This window comes from Nicotiana sylvestris, chromosome 11 (genome assembly GCF_000393655.2).
Source record: "Nicotiana sylvestris chromosome 11, ASM39365v2, whole genome shotgun sequence".
NCBI classification, from domain to species: domain Eukaryota; kingdom Viridiplantae; phylum Streptophyta; class Magnoliopsida; order Solanales; family Solanaceae; genus Nicotiana; species Nicotiana sylvestris.
The window spans coordinates 152,477,408-152,497,027 of NC_091067.1; the positions used below are offsets into that span (position 1 = coordinate 152,477,408).

General features: G+C 35.2%; 2 protein-coding genes across 2 annotated transcripts; one reads left to right on the forward strand and one right to left on the reverse strand.

The window, feature by feature from the left end:
- Positions 1-1,811: 1,811 nt before the first annotated feature.
- Positions 1,812-4,824, forward strand: LOC104218297 (uncharacterized). Its single transcript, XM_009768753.2, has 3 exons — positions 1,812-1,966; positions 3,530-3,567; positions 4,441-4,824. Exons 1-3 carry the CDS (start codon positions 1,894-1,896, stop codon positions 4,552-4,554), a joined length of 225 nt encoding a protein of 74 aa, XP_009767055.1. The 5' UTR covers positions 1,812-1,893; the 3' UTR covers positions 4,555-4,824.
- A 1,305-nt stretch (positions 4,825-6,129) lies between these two features.
- LOC104218296 (PH, RCC1 and FYVE domains-containing protein 1) lies at positions 6,130-18,748 on the reverse strand. Its single transcript, XM_009768752.2, has 9 exons — positions 18,140-18,748; positions 16,988-17,074; positions 15,189-15,278; positions 14,582-14,662; positions 14,239-14,433; positions 11,981-14,113; positions 8,598-8,744; positions 7,109-7,494; positions 6,130-6,649 (listed from the first exon to the last, which is right to left on the reverse strand). Exons 1-9 carry the CDS (start codon positions 18,191-18,193, stop codon positions 6,517-6,519), a joined length of 3,306 nt encoding a protein of 1,101 aa, XP_009767054.1. The 5' UTR covers positions 18,194-18,748; the 3' UTR covers positions 6,130-6,516.
- Positions 18,749-19,620: the final 872 nt, after the last annotated feature.

Genomic DNA, 19,620 nt, shown 5'->3' on the forward strand with positions numbered 1-19,620 from the left:
AATCGACTCTGGTATAGCGGGATTATCCTTTATGGATGTCTCCGACGGAATCGAAATAATATTCTTATGTCATGCATTACCTGCAAATGTCATATCAAGAGGCATGATATTGTTAATAATAAGAACAAGTGGTGTACTAGCAACGATTTTAGTACGAGGACGTATAACTCAATTCAGATTTGATATGCCTCTTTAAATAACTTAAATAATCATCACAAATATATCAAATCAGAGCAATAGTGGTAAATTTATAAGGAAAACAAAAGTGATAATATGGAATGAAGCACTTTTGGCTAAACGTAAAACGATCGAAACAATCGCCTAGAATTTTAGAGATATATTGGATATCGATGAATCGTTTGGTGAAAAAGTAATAGTTTGGGAGGTGATTTCTGTCAAGTACGATTAGTAGTTCCAAAATTGACCAAAGCAGAAACTGTAAAAGCTAGCTTGCCAAAATTATACTTATGACCTCAAATGAAAAATATTCAAATGACAAGAAATATAAAAGTAAGAACAAATGCAACATTTAGTGACTTATTGATTCGTCAAAAACAAAGAAGAGCATCCAATAAAAGATGATTTGATTCTTCTAGAACACTTGGCTATAACCCCAATAGTAATAGTAGTGCATTTAATAAGGAAAATATATATTTTCATCATTAAATTAGAACACAATTTGTGCAAATTATATGGTAGAATTTAAAAAGCTATCTTAGCTAGCAGAACTGGATATGTTGATTAACTAAATAAAAGGTTGATTGCTAAGTTTTATGGTAAAAATAAAATATTTTTCAGTTTTGACTCATGCCAACAATAACTACTAAGAAGGATACTTAAATATTTTAATACCAAATGACCTTCTACCGTACATGTTTGTTCTCAAATTTATTATTTATTATGTATGTTAGTGTCACCATATATATATAATAGACTAAGTTAAAATTAATCTTCCATTGCATATAGGTTGATTTTGAAGAAAAGTATATCTGTCATGCTACTGAAAACTTAGATCCGTTGAATAGCTTATGTAATAGTACACATATGGTATATAGAAGTTTTGACAATAACGTCATACATGCAGAACTTATAATACTGGTCAATATGCTTCTAAGTATAAATTTATCTCCGAATTCAATTTTCGTCTTCCGAAACTAAAGAATATCCTTTTAAATTTGTGTGAAAATAAGTTTCAGTTTGTTTATATTTTGTAGTTATAATAAATAAAACACAAGGACAAACATCCTAAATATTGAACTATATTTACCACAATATATTTTCTTACACGAATAACTATATGTTGCGCTTTCAAGAGAGATATCAATATCAACAACAAGAGTTCTGATTATGACAGAGTAATCAAAGCATGAAGGAAATATATACAAAACAAACACCGTCTATAAAGAAGTATTCGGTAAGATATCATCGCATTAAATACCTTTAAACTACATTACATAATTATCTACTTAATATGACTAAAATTGATCATTTATGTAAGTTCTGATGATATCCTTTCATTTTGAATTCACGTATTATGGTAATGTAATAATATTTTTCGCCATTTAGATGATTGTTATAGTATGATATATAAAATTTTTCTTATTAATTAAATTTATTATTCCTTCATATAAATAAATATTTAAACCATCATGTGTCATTATTAACGTGCAACACACGTTTATAGATACTAATATAGTAAAATTTATAAAAGTGGTATCACTTTAAATAAATTAACTTAACTTTTCCAACAAATAAACTTAATTAGGGAGTAATTTGAGAATATAAGGTTGCAACTTGCATATCATAACCAATTGGACTTATTTATCGAAACTCTCAAAAACCCTCTGAGAAGTAGAACCAAAGTCACTGTGTGTGTGTGTGAGAGAGAGAGAGATGGCAAAAGATAGTTGTCTAGCGAGAATAACTGCTGGGGTTGCTGTAGGCGGTGCAGTTGGTGGCGCTGTTGGTAATAAACCCTAAAACCCCTTTTCAATATTTTTTTTTTTCAAAAAAAAAAACCCTACTACCCCCTTTTTTATTTCTCAATACTTGTTGATTCTGTTTAATCTTCGAATTTGTATTTATTATACGAGAAATATTTGATGGGTTATTTCTGTTTATTGTTGGTTAGATATATCTGTTTCTTTTATGTTTTGGAGCAAAGAATTAATCAAAAAGTTGTAGTTAAGCACCTTTAAGTGTAAAAATCATATATTTTCAGTTTTCGGGGAACTGGGTAAGTGTTATTTTTTTATTATTAAATTTGCTCGATGATCAGAGGCGGGAGCTAGGATTTGAACTTATGGGTTTGGGATTATAATCCTTTTACGTTACTGAGTTCTGAATTATTAATTTGTACATATTCATTGGATTTTTTAATACAAATACAAGGTTTGAACAAAAGCTACTTGGTTCGGTCGAACTGGCAACAAACACTATGGCTCTGCCCCTGTCAATGATTCTTTTTATTTCTAAAGTCTTGTTCTTTATTGTATGAGAAATGTTTGATGGGTTATTTCTTCAATTTATCATGTGTTAGATATATCTGTTTCTTGTTTTTTTTAAGCAAAGAATGAAAGAAAATACCGTAGTTAGGCATCTTTATGTGTAAAGATCATATCTTTTCAGTTTTTGGTGAATTGGGCAAGTGTTGTAATATAGATTCAGACCCCTTTTTAAATAACTTCCATTTCTTTTTTTCTTTTTAAATTTACATGTTGATTCTATTTGTACCTCAAATTTTGTTCTTGTTTATATGAGAAATGCTTGATGGGTTATTTATTCTATTTATTATCCGTTGGACATGGCTCTTTCTTTTTTGGTATGGCAACGAATGAATGGAAATGCTGTAGCTCGGCACCTTTAAGTGTAGAGGTCATTTCTTTAAGTTATTAGTGCACTGGGTAAATTTTATAGTAGAGACCCTTTAACAAAGAACTTCCAGTTTTTTGGCTTTAGCTGAAAAAGGAGAAAGATCAGCTCTAATTTAACTGGGTTCTTGGTGAGCTGAGGTCTGGGCTTATGCTATAGTAGAGGCATTTTAACAAGTAATTTCAATTTTTTCCCACATCCAATGGATTATATGCAACGGTTATATCCAAGTCTACTAGAGTATTTTGAAGCCCCACTAAATGCTGTGTATCCAAATTCCAAGCTCCTAAACAGCCCTGTCTTTCTTGACTGAGTTGTTGACAGTATACAGTTGCCAACTTTATTTTGGCTGATTGGTAATCCTGTGATAGGGAGGTTTGAGGTTTTAGAACTTGGAATCTGTTCTGACCTTTTTGGGGCGTGTCTGAAGAACCATTTTGATTTTGTGATGCCATCAGTGACAGATTCTTTATTAACTACTTTGTCATATCATCACTCTCAGCACATTTGTCTCTGTTAGAAATGATATCAGTAGTATTTGACTCTGATGATTTCAATCTGAAAAATAGTGAGGTCGACATTAATGACTAGATTGAATGTTAGCAATGTATTTAATATATTGACATTGCATCTGATGCATGTATTTATTTACTTGTAGGTGCTGTTTATGGGACTTATGAGGCTATTAGATACAGGGTAAAGTTCTTTCTCTCTCTCTCTCTGATCCGATGATAACAAATTACTATTAGGGCCTTTGTTATGTCATTGTTGAATTTATAACAGTATAGAAATAGCTATATGCATTGCAGTATATGCGCAGTGATCAGCTAGCTTGCGCTTTGGGTGTCTGATCTCAATGCCTGGTGTTGTTTAGCAAACACATTACAAAGTGTTACTGATCTAGAGTATGCAAAGTTCTCGTCATCTTACCCTTTTCCATCCAAAGTTCATCTTTATTGACCAATGTGTTAGTCAGTTTGAATTATAAGTTTAACTTTCTCTTTGGACATAAGCCTCATTCTTATCTAATATCATCTTATAAGCAACTTATAATTGGCAATGGCAGATAAGTAGACGATGACAGAGATGGATCTTTTAGAATTTATGATTAAGATGCTGAAATATGACAAGTAAAAGCATACAGACTTGTAATCTTTGTTTTATTGGCATCCGTTGGTAATTTCCTCTGATGTTAGTTCATTTCTGGAAAGTTGGCAAGATTTAACACATTACAGAAAGATCAGAAGGATCTGGTAAATGAGAGAGAGGTCCGTTATGAACATTTTAGCGAGCATAAAGTTACTGTCACAGTATAGAGGAAAAAAACACTGATTTCGTTCCATCTGCCTAAGCTTTGGAGGGAAAACTATTTGATGCTTATGGTGGTGGGAAGTAACAGGTACTCGGTGGAATAGTCGAGGTGCACATGAATTGGCCCATATTGCCATTTTGGAAAAAAGTTTAAGACTTATTATTGTGGAGAATGTGATTCGAAAGTGTTGCTGCTAAATGCAATTTGCTTCGATGTATTAGCCTAATGATACCAGTTAACTTTAATGGAAATTGCAGGTGCCTGGCCTTATGAAAATCAGATACATAGGACAAACTACTTTGGGCAGTGCAGCCATTTTTGGTCTCTTCTTGGGTGCTGGAAGCTTGATACACTGTGGAAAGTCTTACTAAGCATATCTTTGCTAGCTGCAGTTAAAATTTCTGATTATCCGAGTCGTTATCAGACTAGTGTGCCTGTGCAATTCCAATATTTTTTTTGTGTATTTCAGTTAAGTGATGATGTTTAAGTTGGTGATTCATAATCGAGCTTTTCTCTAACATTTCAGCTGCAGTTTATGGCTCAGTTGGTAGGCTATGGTGTTACCTCGTTCCGCTTTTTCCGTCATGTAACAATAAACATCAAAAAGATAACAAGGTAAAGAGAAGGGAAAAAGTTTTATAGCGCGTTGGAATGGTAACTCCAGATTTGCAGTTTGATACATTTTCATTGTGTGCACAGATATAGGTAAAACCTTGTATGCAATGGTGCACAGATATAGATTCATTCTTCGTACTTGTTCCAGCTTCACAACCCTTTGTGGGTTGGTAAGAAGTTAAGTCTACGACGCGTAGTGAGGTCCTGAGCTAAGCCGTGGCTAAACCTTGAATGAGTAATGCCATAATGTTTTGTTTCCTTTTAAATGATTATTGACATATGTTAAGAGAGCAGCGTAGACGTTCACATTTTAACTTTGCTTAAATTTGCGTTTTTCATCTACTCAAGCGCCAACCCCTTTAACGCTTACGGAGATTACTTCTACTAAAAGTGAACTTTTTAGATATGAATTAAATATCGATGAAGTTCATATCATCCACTTAAAAATGGTCAACTAATGGATTTAACTTTTACGTTTGTAAAGACTCGAATTGGTAATTTATCAAGTTTGGAAGAGTAAGAATTATCTGAAAGATGATCTTCCATCACATTCAAGAAGCCATAAATAATATGGATATCCATAGTATCCCCTGATTAACCCATTTTTTATCCAGGTTAGATATTTTATCCATTTTTGTATTATCTATTTTCGACCCGCTCATATCGGACCTGATCCCCTTGTTTGCCACCCAACTGTGATCCGAATTGCGAGTTGTGTCCTGAGTTGCAACTTCTTTATAGCGAAAATGTCACCGCATGGACTGGTAAGTTTCTCTCTTTATGTGAAACAAAATTTGCACGCATATTATCTTTCTCCCAAACATAATTTGCAGGTCTGAATCTCCTCAAGATTGTCCTTTGTTTGCTTAATAAAATAGTCACCTCTAGGTTTTATTAATAGGAAAACATCATCCTGCCACTTAACATACACGAGTTACTACATAGTACTAGTTACTTTTGGACGAACAGTAGCATTGCCATACAACCAGTACAATTAAAAGCCATCGTTTCGTTGCTTAAAACGACGAAGCGATGAGAAGCTAGGGGTTGTCGCTTCATGGGTGAAGCCTGTGCTTCAAACAATGATGCGCAGAGTGATTCAAACAAGCAGCAGTCAGTTTGCATTTACAAAATATTGAACAAATCAGTATCCCGTGGAATTAGTGGAGGTGCGTGCAAGCTGCACCGGACATCAAGGTTATCCAAAAAATAAATAAATTACTGAACAAATCTGCAAGCTTCAACAAGTTGAGAGGAAGAGAGACAAACAAGTACTAAGTAATTGTATAACCAGAACCACTTGCAGCAAAAATGGAAATGTAGAAAGAGGGTTGGGATTTGAAACCAGAAGATGCATTTACTTGAGAAATTTACAAGGAAGCTACTCTCAATAAGAGCAAGCAGTTAAAACTTTACATCTCTCACCCTCAATTCCCCACAAACACCATTATGGAGGGGAAAAATGGAAAAAAAAAAGAAGAAGGAAAAATAACAGGTCAAGCCATAAGAAGATAAAGAAAAATCTAATGAAAACTTAGAAGCAAACCTCTACTCCTAGTTCTTTTTTATGACAACCCCCGATACCACCCCACAGATTTGAGAAGCCAAACTAAGCGATGAATATGATCTTCCCCGTAAAGCAGAGATTTTCCGACAGGGAAGAAGAAAAAGAAGAGGTCAAGAAAAGAAAAAATCACTTACAAATTTATTAGCATGTTTCAATGTGGTAAGTCCTCGCTTACACTGCCAACACTTGACTTGTCCCCCATGCGGACGTTATATTGCTCATAAACTCTTGCGCGGTTCTCTGCCCACCACTGTTCAGCTTGTTTCTCGCTAAATCGTTTTCGACTGCATTTAGGACACATCAGTCTTTTGATTCCAATGGAGAAGTGGCTATATGCAACTTAAAGCATTCACACAAAGAATGTCATCGTAATCAACCCATCAAATGTTTAAAAGCACACAAACACAACATTTTTTTTTTGTAGGACTGAATGCATTCTACTTAGTTGGATTAATATCACTCTGATCCTAAATAATTTCCATTTTAAGGAAAATTAGGGATCATCTAGCCATTCCTAACGAGGATATTTTTCTCATTTCTACTAAAGAGAGATGGATCACTTTAACAGAGAGAGCATGGCCAGGCTCAAACCATATTCCTTGAAATGTGCTCAGAGAAATTGAAAAAGTAATTACCCGCAGAAATAACAAATGAATAATTACCGGAGATCATTTATTTTGACAAGAATAATGCAGAGGATTAATTCCATCAAATTTAATGACCTTAAGCCATAGTTAACGTACCTGAAGCGAACACGTTTAAGATCTTTGACACCTCCAGGTAGGGAGGTAAGTGTAATATATACACCTGGTTCATCTTGTTCGACCCATTCATTCTCATTACGAGAATCACCTTCTTTTGTTCTGGCCCCATTTCTTGGGGTTGGTTCTGGAAACCCTTGCCTGTTTTGAACAGCATTGCGATTACTGGCATTGCTTGATCCGTTAGAAAGTAGTTGGCTGTTAGATACATTTGACTCCACATCTTGGAAAGTTAGTTGACTATGAACTCGGTCAATACAGCCATTTGGCATATCACCAGTGGTAAGATTGGAAGCCAAGGAAAAAGATGTAGGAGATTTGATGTTCCGGGAAGCACCTACTGGTAACCTCTCAGCCATCTCCTTCAGCTATGAAAGATAAAGATGACAAAACAGATTATCAGCAAAAGAAGCTAATGAAAGGCAGGTCAACTGAAAATTATGTTTTCAATAACTTTACAAATCATCTCTATCTTCAATAGAAGGGCAACAAAAATACTACACTAAAAGGATATTGATGAACAATCGCACATAATCTGACCACTAGGGAAAACAAGCTAAACTATGATAAGCTTGAACTGTTAAAACAAATCCAAAAAAAAAATGAACGGCAAATTATAAAGAAACTTTTTTTTTTCCTTCTGTTGTTTTACAGACTGAGTGCCTTCATCCTTTTACACGCAAGCTATATTCCATGTGAACTTAAAAGGTTAACTGCCAATAGAAAAAGTAGAATTGCAATTTTATCACATATAAAATTTGGGTCCACTTAACTTTTGCAGGTATACAAAAAATGTTGGAACTCGGATTTCATGAAGCTGGACATTGGTACGAAAGAAATCCCAATAGTTTTGGGAGAGAAATAAATGATATTCTATTTGAAAAGGATGAAGTAGATTGTTGATCGAATACGATTGTTGAACCAAAATCACATGCAATTACTTTGACATAACAAAAAGACAACTCCAAGATGCATATTCGAGAAATGCCATAAGATTGTAGTCATTCAAGATGTACAAAAACTTATGACCTAAAGACACAAAAGAAAAAGTATGCATTATTAAGTGTTTTAGCACAACTGATAACACAATGACAAAAGAAAGTGCACACTCGCATCTAGACCAAAACAGAGAAATACTCTGAGTAATGACAACCACATACTTCGTTGGACAGAAATTAATTTGTGTCTATATCAAACGACTGCATAAATGTCATACACCTATATGTATATGTATCTAAATGTTGTTAGACCATCTTACTTGAAAGACTGTTTAATAAATTAAGCAGTAATAATTTAGTACAGTAAATGAAAGCTTTATTCTCCTATTCCAGCATTAAATTTTTAAGTGGAACACATTCTTATTTATAAGAGTTGCCCCATTTCATTAACTCAAAACAGAAAAAATTTGCGCTGAGAAACATTTCATCATGAGCGCGCGCAACTTTTTGACATAAAAACTAAAGCAGCTTACCTGAGCAGTAAGTGACTTGATAACTTCTTTTGCTGCTTTGCATTTGGCAGTCTCTTCTCCAGCAATGGCTATTGCCTCCTTTAGCTGCTTACCAGATCTTTCCAGTTCTATCTCTTGAAGTTGAGCCTTCCGCGTGAGATTTTCCACCTATGATGAAGATCGTTCAACACAGTGCTTTTTTTAATGAATAATACATCCATTTGATTTGGATGATTCAATTTAAAAAAAAATCGTGATGCTTAAATACATACAAACAATTTAGATCCTAGTCTCACTCTTATATGAGAATGACATTATAGATAAGATGTAACACAGCATTTAAAAAAGGATGCCTGAAATGGAAAGTGCGATAATGCCATGGACAAAAAGATAACTAAAAGGTGAACAGTAAGTTTTATAGGATGGTTGAGACATGCATATTATCTAGGAGTAAATATTGAGGCTTAAAGCCCAACATATCCATGGATGAATGCCATAAGTATGCAAGATATTAAGATGAATACGGACAAGAATATGCAAGATATTAGGCTGAATATGGACAAGAATACAAAAATTCATCTTTATTTAAAAAAAAGAAAGAGAAGATTAGAAATGATCATATCCAACCGAAGGGGTAACTAGCACAATTGAAGGACCAAATGGGAAAAAAGGTCCCCACACCGCTGATTTGCCTAAAGAGGCAAATTCTCCGGTATTGGAATGTAATAAATTAGAATAGAACAAAATGGATATAGAAGATTCACTAGCCGACTCCACTTGGATTTGGATTTACATGAAGATGATTGGTTGATATTTATCCGAACCTAAAATCTTTACATACGAGATGTACTTAAGCAAAACTGGAGAACATCATAAAGTACATGGTTCTATACAAAAGGGTATCTGATCGGGAGATTAAAATCGGTCAAAATAGGAGATCATTGATGGACTATAATTCACAACTTTCCAGCAGGCTTACATTTTTAGTGTAACCAATTGCATTTTATATGGGGATAAGCCTTGATCTGGTAGATGACTCAATTATTCCCTTCTTGCCCCCTCTGCCTATTCCTCCCAGAACACACAAAAAGACAAAGAGGAACGCAGAAAGGCAAAAAAGAAACAAAGGTCTAGTGTCTATCTTTACTACTCTAACACATGTCAATAGACCTTTTTTAATCTTTCATAAGTGCATTCCATTTTGGATAGACTTGTAAATAGAATTCATTTAAAAACTTCAGTATCTCCTTATATTCATTATTTGACCTTTTTAATTAATACGAAAACTTCATTATTTAGACATCATGCACCTATTATCATTCTTAAAGCAAAATTAATTACATTCTTACATGGTGTTGGCCTAGAGACCCTAACTTTTCTTTTTCTGGAGTTCCTATTCTTGTTCTTTTTTCCAAGCTAAAAGATTAAATAAATAACTCAGTTTCGTAGTGACACGATGTTGGCCCCAAGACCCCAAATTTGCTTCCCGTGGAGATCCCTTTTCGTTCTTTCTTTGAAAAAGTAAAAATAAGGTAAAATATTAAGTCAAAATTAACGTGAGTATTTTCCTTCCAAAGCAAAGCCAAACATCCATTGATAAACCCATCCTTCCACAACTTAAAAAGGCAAAAAAACTTCACCATTTCATTTTACAGTGACATAATAAAAATAGTAAAAACTAATTTTGATTGTTATAGAGCTAATAAACTTACTTTCAAAGTTTTTAAGTTTTTTTTCCCGATTTCCACAAGAAGCATTTCAAAATATACACTTCCTCGCCTTTCTAAATCTTTGAATTAATTTTGTACGAATTATCATGGGATATACATGCAGCGCACGTAAATAAAGACTAGTAGAATAAAATGCATATCTATTACATTGTAAATGATGTGCTTGAGAAATCATATTAAGATCTTGATGCAAGATATTGCACCTTTTTCCGTTTCGGAATAGGAAAGAGACAGGCTTTCTTTACTTAAACTTTTTTGTATTCTAATATATACAGGCATGAGAGACACTTTCTTTTATGTCTTTTTTAGTTTACTATTTTTGTTTTTTGGATAGCGAGTTTCTTTTTTAGTTTAATTACTCTTGGGATGAGATATATTTCTTTAAAATAAGCAAATGAATGAGAGACATGTTTCCGCACAAGCTAACGAATTGGCTTTACTTACTTTTTTTGGGTAGGTAAGATCTTTTATTGAACTCGTACCAAGATGGTACAGAAACAGGTATATATTGGGTTTAATTACTGTATTCGACCATTCTTCACCACAACTGGCATTTACCAAATAAAGCTACTTGCCCAAATACAAGGATCTGAAGTATGTTTTTCTAACTCCTTTTTTTTTGTCCTCTCACTACTACAATCACAAGTCCTAAAAGGTAGTTTCTATGATAGCGTTACTCTTTAAGGTCAAGTTGATCTGCGCAATACACGTTGCATTGATGTAAAAGAACCATGGATCCGCTGTTGGGCAAGGATGCCACAGAGATGCACTTATAGGCATCTTTGGGAAATGATAGGATGCCAGATGCCGATGGATAATCTTAGTTGTTCTATGATTTTACAGAGAAGACAAGCCTTGACAGCAACTTAAGTTTCACGTTCAAATGTAGATACTACTTCTATGCAGGTGTGAACTTCTAAAAGGTAATCCTCCACAATCTACAATGAAGCAGACTAGTAGAGTCATTATTAAGAGTGAAGAGATTCCCACATTCAGCCATGCACTCTTGCAAATAACGATCTATTTTAATCTCTAGATGGATTGCAATTTTGATCAGTTGATTGTCCTTTAGGTTAGGTTTTTAGCCTGTCAGATACAATGAACAGGGAAAAGCAGCAACCAGGGGATCATTCCACAAGATAGTGCCTAAAAGAAGATACATCAGTGACCTGGAGGCGCAAAAGATTGTTAAAAATTCAGTACAAGATGACATATTACTAATAATTCTCTGATTTTACCTCTCAAATAAATTCTCTGATTCACTGTCCATTTAGTTACACTATCATGTCTTATGACACCTCTAATGAACCGACCAATAAAGTAATACTTCTTATAAACTTGGATGAAGTTTCTCAGCATTGTACGATAGACATGCATAACCATTTATCTTTGACCACAAGTACTAAAACAGTATCTGAAAAGTTATCTCAAGCCCAGCAGACAGCCGGATGCTATGAATATGGTGTTCTCTAGAAACTCTAGAGGATTTCTTGCCCCACATCTCATGTTTGACACTTCACATTACAGAAAGTGTCCAAAAATTCTTAGAATCATAGAGAAGCTTAAATCTTTGTTTTTGAACTCACATCAGCAACACGGATAATATGTGGAGCAAACTGAGGAAAATGCGTCACAAGTAGATGACTGCTCCTTACACAAATACAAATGACATACCTGTGCTCTTAATTTGATAACCTCTTGGCTAAGGCCATCATTTGTCCTTTTAGCATCGTCCAAAACAATCTTTGGAGATGTGAGTCCACCCAATGTTGGAGTTGGCGTAGTAGAACGAGGTGGACTGGGCCGTCTAGATATTGGTGATGTTGCTCGAGAAACAATTCTTGATCCAGGAACTGAAGCTGAAAAGAATTTCTTCGACGAGCCAAATACTGGATTAAAAGACTTGGAAATGTTGAGAGCTCCCCACTGAGAGGTACCATTTGGAATAGGTGACACACGGCTGCTGTTAAATTCAAGTTTTTTCTTCTGTTTGGAAGAACGGTTTTCTACTTGTTTGAAGGATTCCATTGAAGAAAATCTAGCTAGTTGAGGTCGAGACCTTGTTTCCGACTTAGTGTCCTTGTCTGTTATATCAGTTGATGCCTGATGCATGCTTCCTCGTCGACTCATAGAAGACTGAGAAGAAGCATCGGTTTCAATAGCTTTTTTCAATTTACTGAAGCAATTGTCACAGACACGATAGGGTTTATTGGGATTCGGTGCCATTGATGCCCTCAGTGATTTCTTGCTGCTACATGAATGACAAAAGACAAGCCCACAGTTATAACAGTTGTGGCGTTTCCTTTTAAAGTTAAAAGGAAGACGACAGCCAGAACACATGGATTGGTCGACCCCTGATACCCATTTATGAAGGCAAATAGCAGCAGTAAAATTAGTACCACAAGCAATACTTTTGACTTGCTTGTCTTTTAAAGCTTCCACTAGAGTTGGAGAATTTCTGTCATCAGTATCCCCATGACCCAATCTTCCGTTTGCCCCCTTTCCCCATGTGTAAACTTCAGTTCGAGAAGTCAAGACAGCAACATGATAAGCACCACAAGCAATCTCCTCCACAAAACTCTTTGCCAGCTTGCCTTCAACACGACGGGGCAGCTTCCCATCAGCTTGGTGATGACCTAATTGCCCATATACAGGACTCCCCATTGTATATACATGACCAGAAGTCGTCAATGCAACTGTCAAGCTGTGTCCACAAGCAACCTGGCAAAAGTTTGGTTCAACAAGAGCTGCAACACATGTAGGTACAAGTTTTGACTCCTTATCACCATGCCCAAGCCTACCTTTATCACCATCTCCCCAAGTAAAAAGTTTTCCTGATGAACAATTACTTGAACTTGAGCTTCCGACCATGACTTCAACAACCGCTGCAGTATGCCAAACCCCACAAGCTGCTCGTACAGTTCGAAGCCCCTTTAAAGACTCCACTTCCCTAGGTTTAGAAACACTTTTTCTCTCTCCATGACCAAGAACACCAAAAGTACCATCGCCGAAAGTAAATAATTGACCAGCAGAGGTCACCACCGCAGTATGCCAGGGCCCACACGAGATATAGGAAACGTGTATGCCCTCTAAGGGTCCATTTACTCTTTTGGGGACCCAATGACTAACTTCATTTCCATGCCCAAGAAGACCAAAATCACCATCACCCCATGTGTACAAATCACCGGAGAGTGTTACGGCACAAGTATGATTCTCACCACTTGCAACAAGCTCAATGTTCGAATGGCTGAGTGAATCTATAAGCTTCGGATGCAGAACATCAGAATCAATACCATGACCAAGCCTACCTCCTGATTCCTCACCCCAGGAGAAAATCTCGCCCTGCTTTGTCACAAGTGCTGCATGTCGGCCACCACAAGCTATATTTTGAACATCCAATACCACTGCAGACTCTAAAGCTTTGGGAAACAGAGAATCTAATTTTGCACCAAAAGAACTGCCAACTCTATGAGGTCCACCACCTAGGACACCATCCCCAGTGCCTTCTCCCCATATAAAAACATCCCCCAAAGCATCACCATCATCATGACCAGAACCTTGACTTGATGAGCTAACTGCACTTGAAAGGCTTACTCTAAAATTATCCATCCCTATTCCCTTCATCTGACCATGCATGCTATCTGAACCTCCAGAAGACAAGGAATGAACAGAAGCACTAGCAGAATCTGAAGGGAAAAACCCTTTGGGTGGTACAGCATACAAAATTACATCAGAAAACGCCTTATCTAGACCGTTTTTAGGAGGGCTTTCATATGGACTATGAAGCCGAAGCTGATCACCACCATCCTGAAGGACATGTAGGATCTCATTCAAAATCTCAGAGAGGGAAATCAAACAAAATATAAACATGAAAAATTTACGGATACATTTCATCTGCATATGCATAAGTAGACATGTGGATGCTATGGTACCTTCTGCAAGCTGTCACCGCTACTAAATGGAGAATGCAGAGGAGAGCTCCTTCGTGTATATGTTCGAGGACTAGTAGCACCAGAAGAAATTCCATCGCTCCTTGATTCTGTTCTCCATTTTCTCTGGTGCCCACGAGAAATTAAGGCCTTCAAACCACTAAACCAAACCTCCGCTTCATCTTTATCTTTACATATCTAAAAAGAGAAAGGGACAAGCAAAGGTGTGATGAATTTGGTGCAAGAACCATTATCTGACAAAAAGGGGATAATACAAAGCAACAAAAATCACAATAAATTTTTTTCTCTAAATGAAAGACACAGCTGTTACTAATGAAAGTCTTACCAAATCCAGTGATCTGTCATTGTATATAAGTGAAAATGACTGATACTCCTTCTCGGGTCGTGGGTACCTTTGAAAAATTGGCTGGAATAGAGCAATAATTCAGATCAGTGATGCCTTGTTATGGTTGACAGTTATAGTAAGATGTGGGGGGGGGGGAAGGCAAGAAAGACAAAAACTGACAGATTCATACAGCACAATTAATCAAATCAACTATGGATTGAGCAACCTTCTTTTAGCAGTGTTTGGACCTTGGTCCTATTCATTCTTCACCCATCTACTTTTTCCTCATCTTTCATCTACTCTCAAGTGTTTTTATTAACAAAATTAAATTATTACATCAAACAGAAGACATAAAATATTATGCCAAGAGAAGCGTGCCGAGAGCCAAAACTTCTAGCAAGTTCATAAATATATTCACAAACAGTGTTAAGGTTCTCTGTGACTTCATCAGATATCACTTAAGTTCCCCTTCTAGTGTATAGACTCTTCAATCATGAGTACTGATACCACACAAAAAGATACAGAGACGGATTTGTTCGTATTATGGAGAAACCAATCAAAAAAGTTTCAGGACAGAAACAGGCTTTTCACCATGGGGAGAACTTACAGTGCGCTGCCCAGATATTATTCTTGACACATGACTTAGCTTCAGGTGTTTCTCCTCTTTACCTGAAAACCATATTAAAGCAGACTCATCCTGCAACCACAATCAGAATTAATTTTTAGATACTAAAGCATTAATTCTCAATTAGAGCTAGATTTCAAAGGACACAAAGTAGTCCAGACTTCAGATTTTTTTTCTTTTTTTTTTTTGATAGAACTTCTTTTGATAGGTAAAGTCCAAACTTCAACTTAATAAAGAAAAGAAATTCCGTTTAACTGAGATACAACAGCAAATCCAATTTCTAGTAAAGGTATAGACAGACAATCTGTGCAGCATGAAAGAACTCTTCTTATGAAACCACAGGTTTTGTTACAACCAAAGTCATCAGCAAAGACAGACAGAAATGGCCAGCATCAAGCGTTAAACCTTAACAAGAGACTGAAGCTCAACTATTGGGACAGAGCGGAAGAAGGAAACAGAGAATAAATGGATTCAATGACATTGAACTACATGCTGCACCCTTAAACAGTAAAAAGTACCGTTCTAAAAAATGGTTGATTCTCTCTCAGGTATGAGAAAAACAGCATATCTGAATAAAGAACCACTCTAGGTGTATGTGTTTGTGGAAATTATCCATTTTGTTTCAGCATAAATGAATGGTTTCAAAGTTTTGGTTGTTGGATAACATGACAGGATAGAACTTCGGAAGACAATATGATTACCAACTTTTGCTGCATTTCGCTTGTAACTCAACTTTAAATATTATTCTGCATAGATAAAATGCTACTTTTGCTTGTCTTTGGTATGAGGTAGTTCAGATATCACGTATTGTTTTCATAGTAGCAGAAAGATTAAGGAGCCTGGACTAACTGATGCTTACTTTTCATGCTTGATAATGCACATTTTCCTTATGTCATGTAGTATTTCTATCGTTTGAATGATGATCCTCCTATCTGAAATACAAAACTCATATGGACACACCACACACGCACGTACATCAATTCTGAAGAAATAGAAAGTAAAAGGAACTGATACAGTAAGCATTTGTGAAGTGAACATTAGGTAATTCGATCAGAACCTAAAAGGGTTTCTCAAGTAGATAGGCTGCAACACACATTTTGGGTAACCGATGTACAGTAAGACACAAAACTGAAGATTCCGCAAACTTCAGAGCAGCTGTAAAATCAACCGGAGAATGTAGAGGGAAATTACAATAGGAAATGCATAGTTTGCTAACCCCTTTTATAGTAATATTCTCTCTATTACTGCTTATACTATTACACGATACTAAAACCCTTCTCTTGCCCTTCCTTGATCCAATTTTACACTGGGGTATTATACAAACAAGGGTCACATCAAGCACATTAACTCAAAAATTAGACAATTATCAAACATCTCCGGCAGAACCTGACAGATTAATTTATTTGATTTTTTAAGGCAATCAAAAAATGAACCCGATAGACTACTAGCTGCTGCTTGATAGACCCTAGAAGTTCTTATTCTTGCCCAATAAATTATAGAATAAAGGAGTTACACGTCAAGTGTCAAATATCACGGTTTTGTAGCATAATTGACAAAAGCAAAGGCCAGCATAGATATTAAACTACATGATTGGGAAAAGAAGAGTAAATTGCATCTCAACCTCATGCTACACTCAACAATAAAGAGAGAAATATTTTTTCTTTTTATTTTGACTAGTACAAATGATATCTTACGAGAATATTCATAGATGACAAAGAAAAAATTGGGGTAAGAATACAAAGTAATTTACACAGGATAAAGAAACATGAACTGATACTTACGTTTGACAACCGAAAGGGACAAAACTTTGGCTTCCCCCTTCTTCCATACTTGAGCAAGTATGCACCCTTCTTTAGAGCAGTTATTGCCTGATGAAAATCATAAGAAATAGAAGCTGAAAAGAAGTTTAAAAGGTCGAGAGACTTTGAACATAACAAATAAACAAAGAACAAGCAACACTAATAGCCCAATTTTCAGAAGTAGTTATATTTAGGTGGTAACTGAAATTACTTAAAATGACTTCATTGCTCTTGCTACCAAAATCAAGGTTTATATGACTTGGCACGTCAACAGCAGCAACAATATTCACACAATTTTATGACATGCCAATTGCTAATTCTTTGTAAAACATGCTATCCTAGTATTATTACCTTACTTGCCATTCCTATTCTATGTATAAATGATTACAGAATTATTGTGCCTCAATTAAACATGCTTTCTTTTATGATTCATCTGCATAAAACCATAAAGAGGAAGTTGATTACGAATTCTCACCACAGAATGCCAACAAATATTCTCAACATTAAAATACGAAACCACGAAAAAAGAAAATGAGAAGTGGAGAAAGTATTGCCACATTCTCATAAGTAAAAAAAGAAGTAGTCACATAGGTTAAAAATAATAGGGCATTCGACAAGTTTCCAGAGATTGCCAATAATGAAATACAATAAAATCAAACTATGCTTCTATCGCGAACCCGAACTAATAAGGATTCTCATCAATAGCCAAATACAATTCAATCAACTGCTCTTCCATTCCAAACTAGTTGGAGCCGACTTATCAATAACTAAATACATTTCAATCAACTACTACTCAATTCTAAACCAGCTGGTCAGCTAATCAATAATAAAATATAATTCAATCAGCTATGCCTCAATTGTCTACTGTAAGCCTAACGCCTCTATCTCAAACTAGTTAGGGTCAGCTTATCTAAATAAAATAGAATCCACAAAAGCAACAATACCCAACAAACTTCAGTTGCTATACAATTCAATCAACTATACCTCAATCCCAAACTAGTTGGACTCAGCTTATCAGTAATAAAACACAAAATTAACAAAAAACAATAATACTCAATAAAACTCCAATTGTTTAAACAATGGTAAAAAGTGCAAGTTTACTATAGCATATAAAAATAAAAATCTATTTTGTACCTGCTCAATATCCCTTTCAACTTGTCCACTAGCTCTGTTGGCATCTGAATTCATTCTATCAATTGACACCAAAGTCTGACACTTCCAAAACTAGCCCTAAAATCTCTAAAACCCTCCCATTCATTTATAAAAAAATTCAATTCCAATCACATTGAATACAAGCTCTATTCAAAATTCACCAAACGCCCTAGGAAAAAAAACTGAAAACTACTGATTACAATGATCATATATAGCCCCCCCAAAAATTGCAATTTGCAACTACTCAAAAAAAAGGTGAAACTTTTTTTTTTTTGGGTGTCACCTTTTTTTTTTGGGTGTGAATTGAAAATTCAAGAACTGAAGTGGGTATTAAGAAATAACTAAAATTAGCAAGACCCAGATAGCTGAAACTGTGAAAACGATTGAAAATGAAAGTTTTATAGTAAGAAAAAAAAAACGTCACTGCTTGTGAATTTGATAGAGAGAGAGATCAGCTGATAAAAGTGAAGCAATAGAATCTAAGGTTTGATCTGATTATTTGTTTTTGTTTTGGGCAATGGGTGCAGAGAAGCAGCAAAAACACGCACACACAAAAGTGCTACAGAAGATGACTGATGAGAGAGAGAGGAGAAGAAAGGTGGACTAAGGAGAATAGAATATAATATTAATATTAATTTTACTTTCTTTAAATTGAGGAAATAGCAGTTACTCCTATTAATTAAAAAATTTTGAAAAAAAATGAAACTTGTAGGTCGCTGGAACCATAGCGATCTGTTTAACTAAATTTATAGCTCGTCTGGAGCTTATAAATCAGCTTATTTGTTTTTCTCCAAAGTACTTTTAAAAAAAGTGTTTTTGACGAGAAATAGTTTGTGTTTGGCTAATTAATTAGAAAAATACTTTTAAGCAGTAATTAGTGTTTGACCAAGTTTTTAAAAACTGCTTCTAAGTCTATTTTTCTTAAAGTGCTTCTCAGAAAAGTGCTTTTGGAGAAAAGTTATTTTTTTCTACTTCTCCAAAACTGCTTCTGCTTCTCCTCAAAAGCATTTTTTTTCTTTTCAAAAGCTTGGTCAAACAACTCAATTTTTGGGCAAAAGTGTTTTTGACAAAAAAGAAACACTTTTGGCCCAAAAAAAATCTTGGCCAAACAGGCTATTATTCTATGCCAAATACATTTACAATCCATCCAACTTGCATCATTTTTTATTTTGGCACTTTATCGCTACCTTGTTTCATTTTGACCCTCCAACTTTATTTTATATGTTCCATTTTGGCCCTCCAACACTATTTCTTATGTTTCATTTTAACACAAAAGCTGAAATCAGTGCAAAAAAATATAGCTCGTGTGTATGCACAAATCTAAGGTGTAATAAATATCCAATTAAAAATTGCCACTTATTTTTTTTATCAATGTCAAACAGGTCAATACTAGAATACCTGAACCCGACCATCTTTTTTGTTGGCAGAGGCGGATGCACTTAGCGAAGCGGTGTCACGCGACA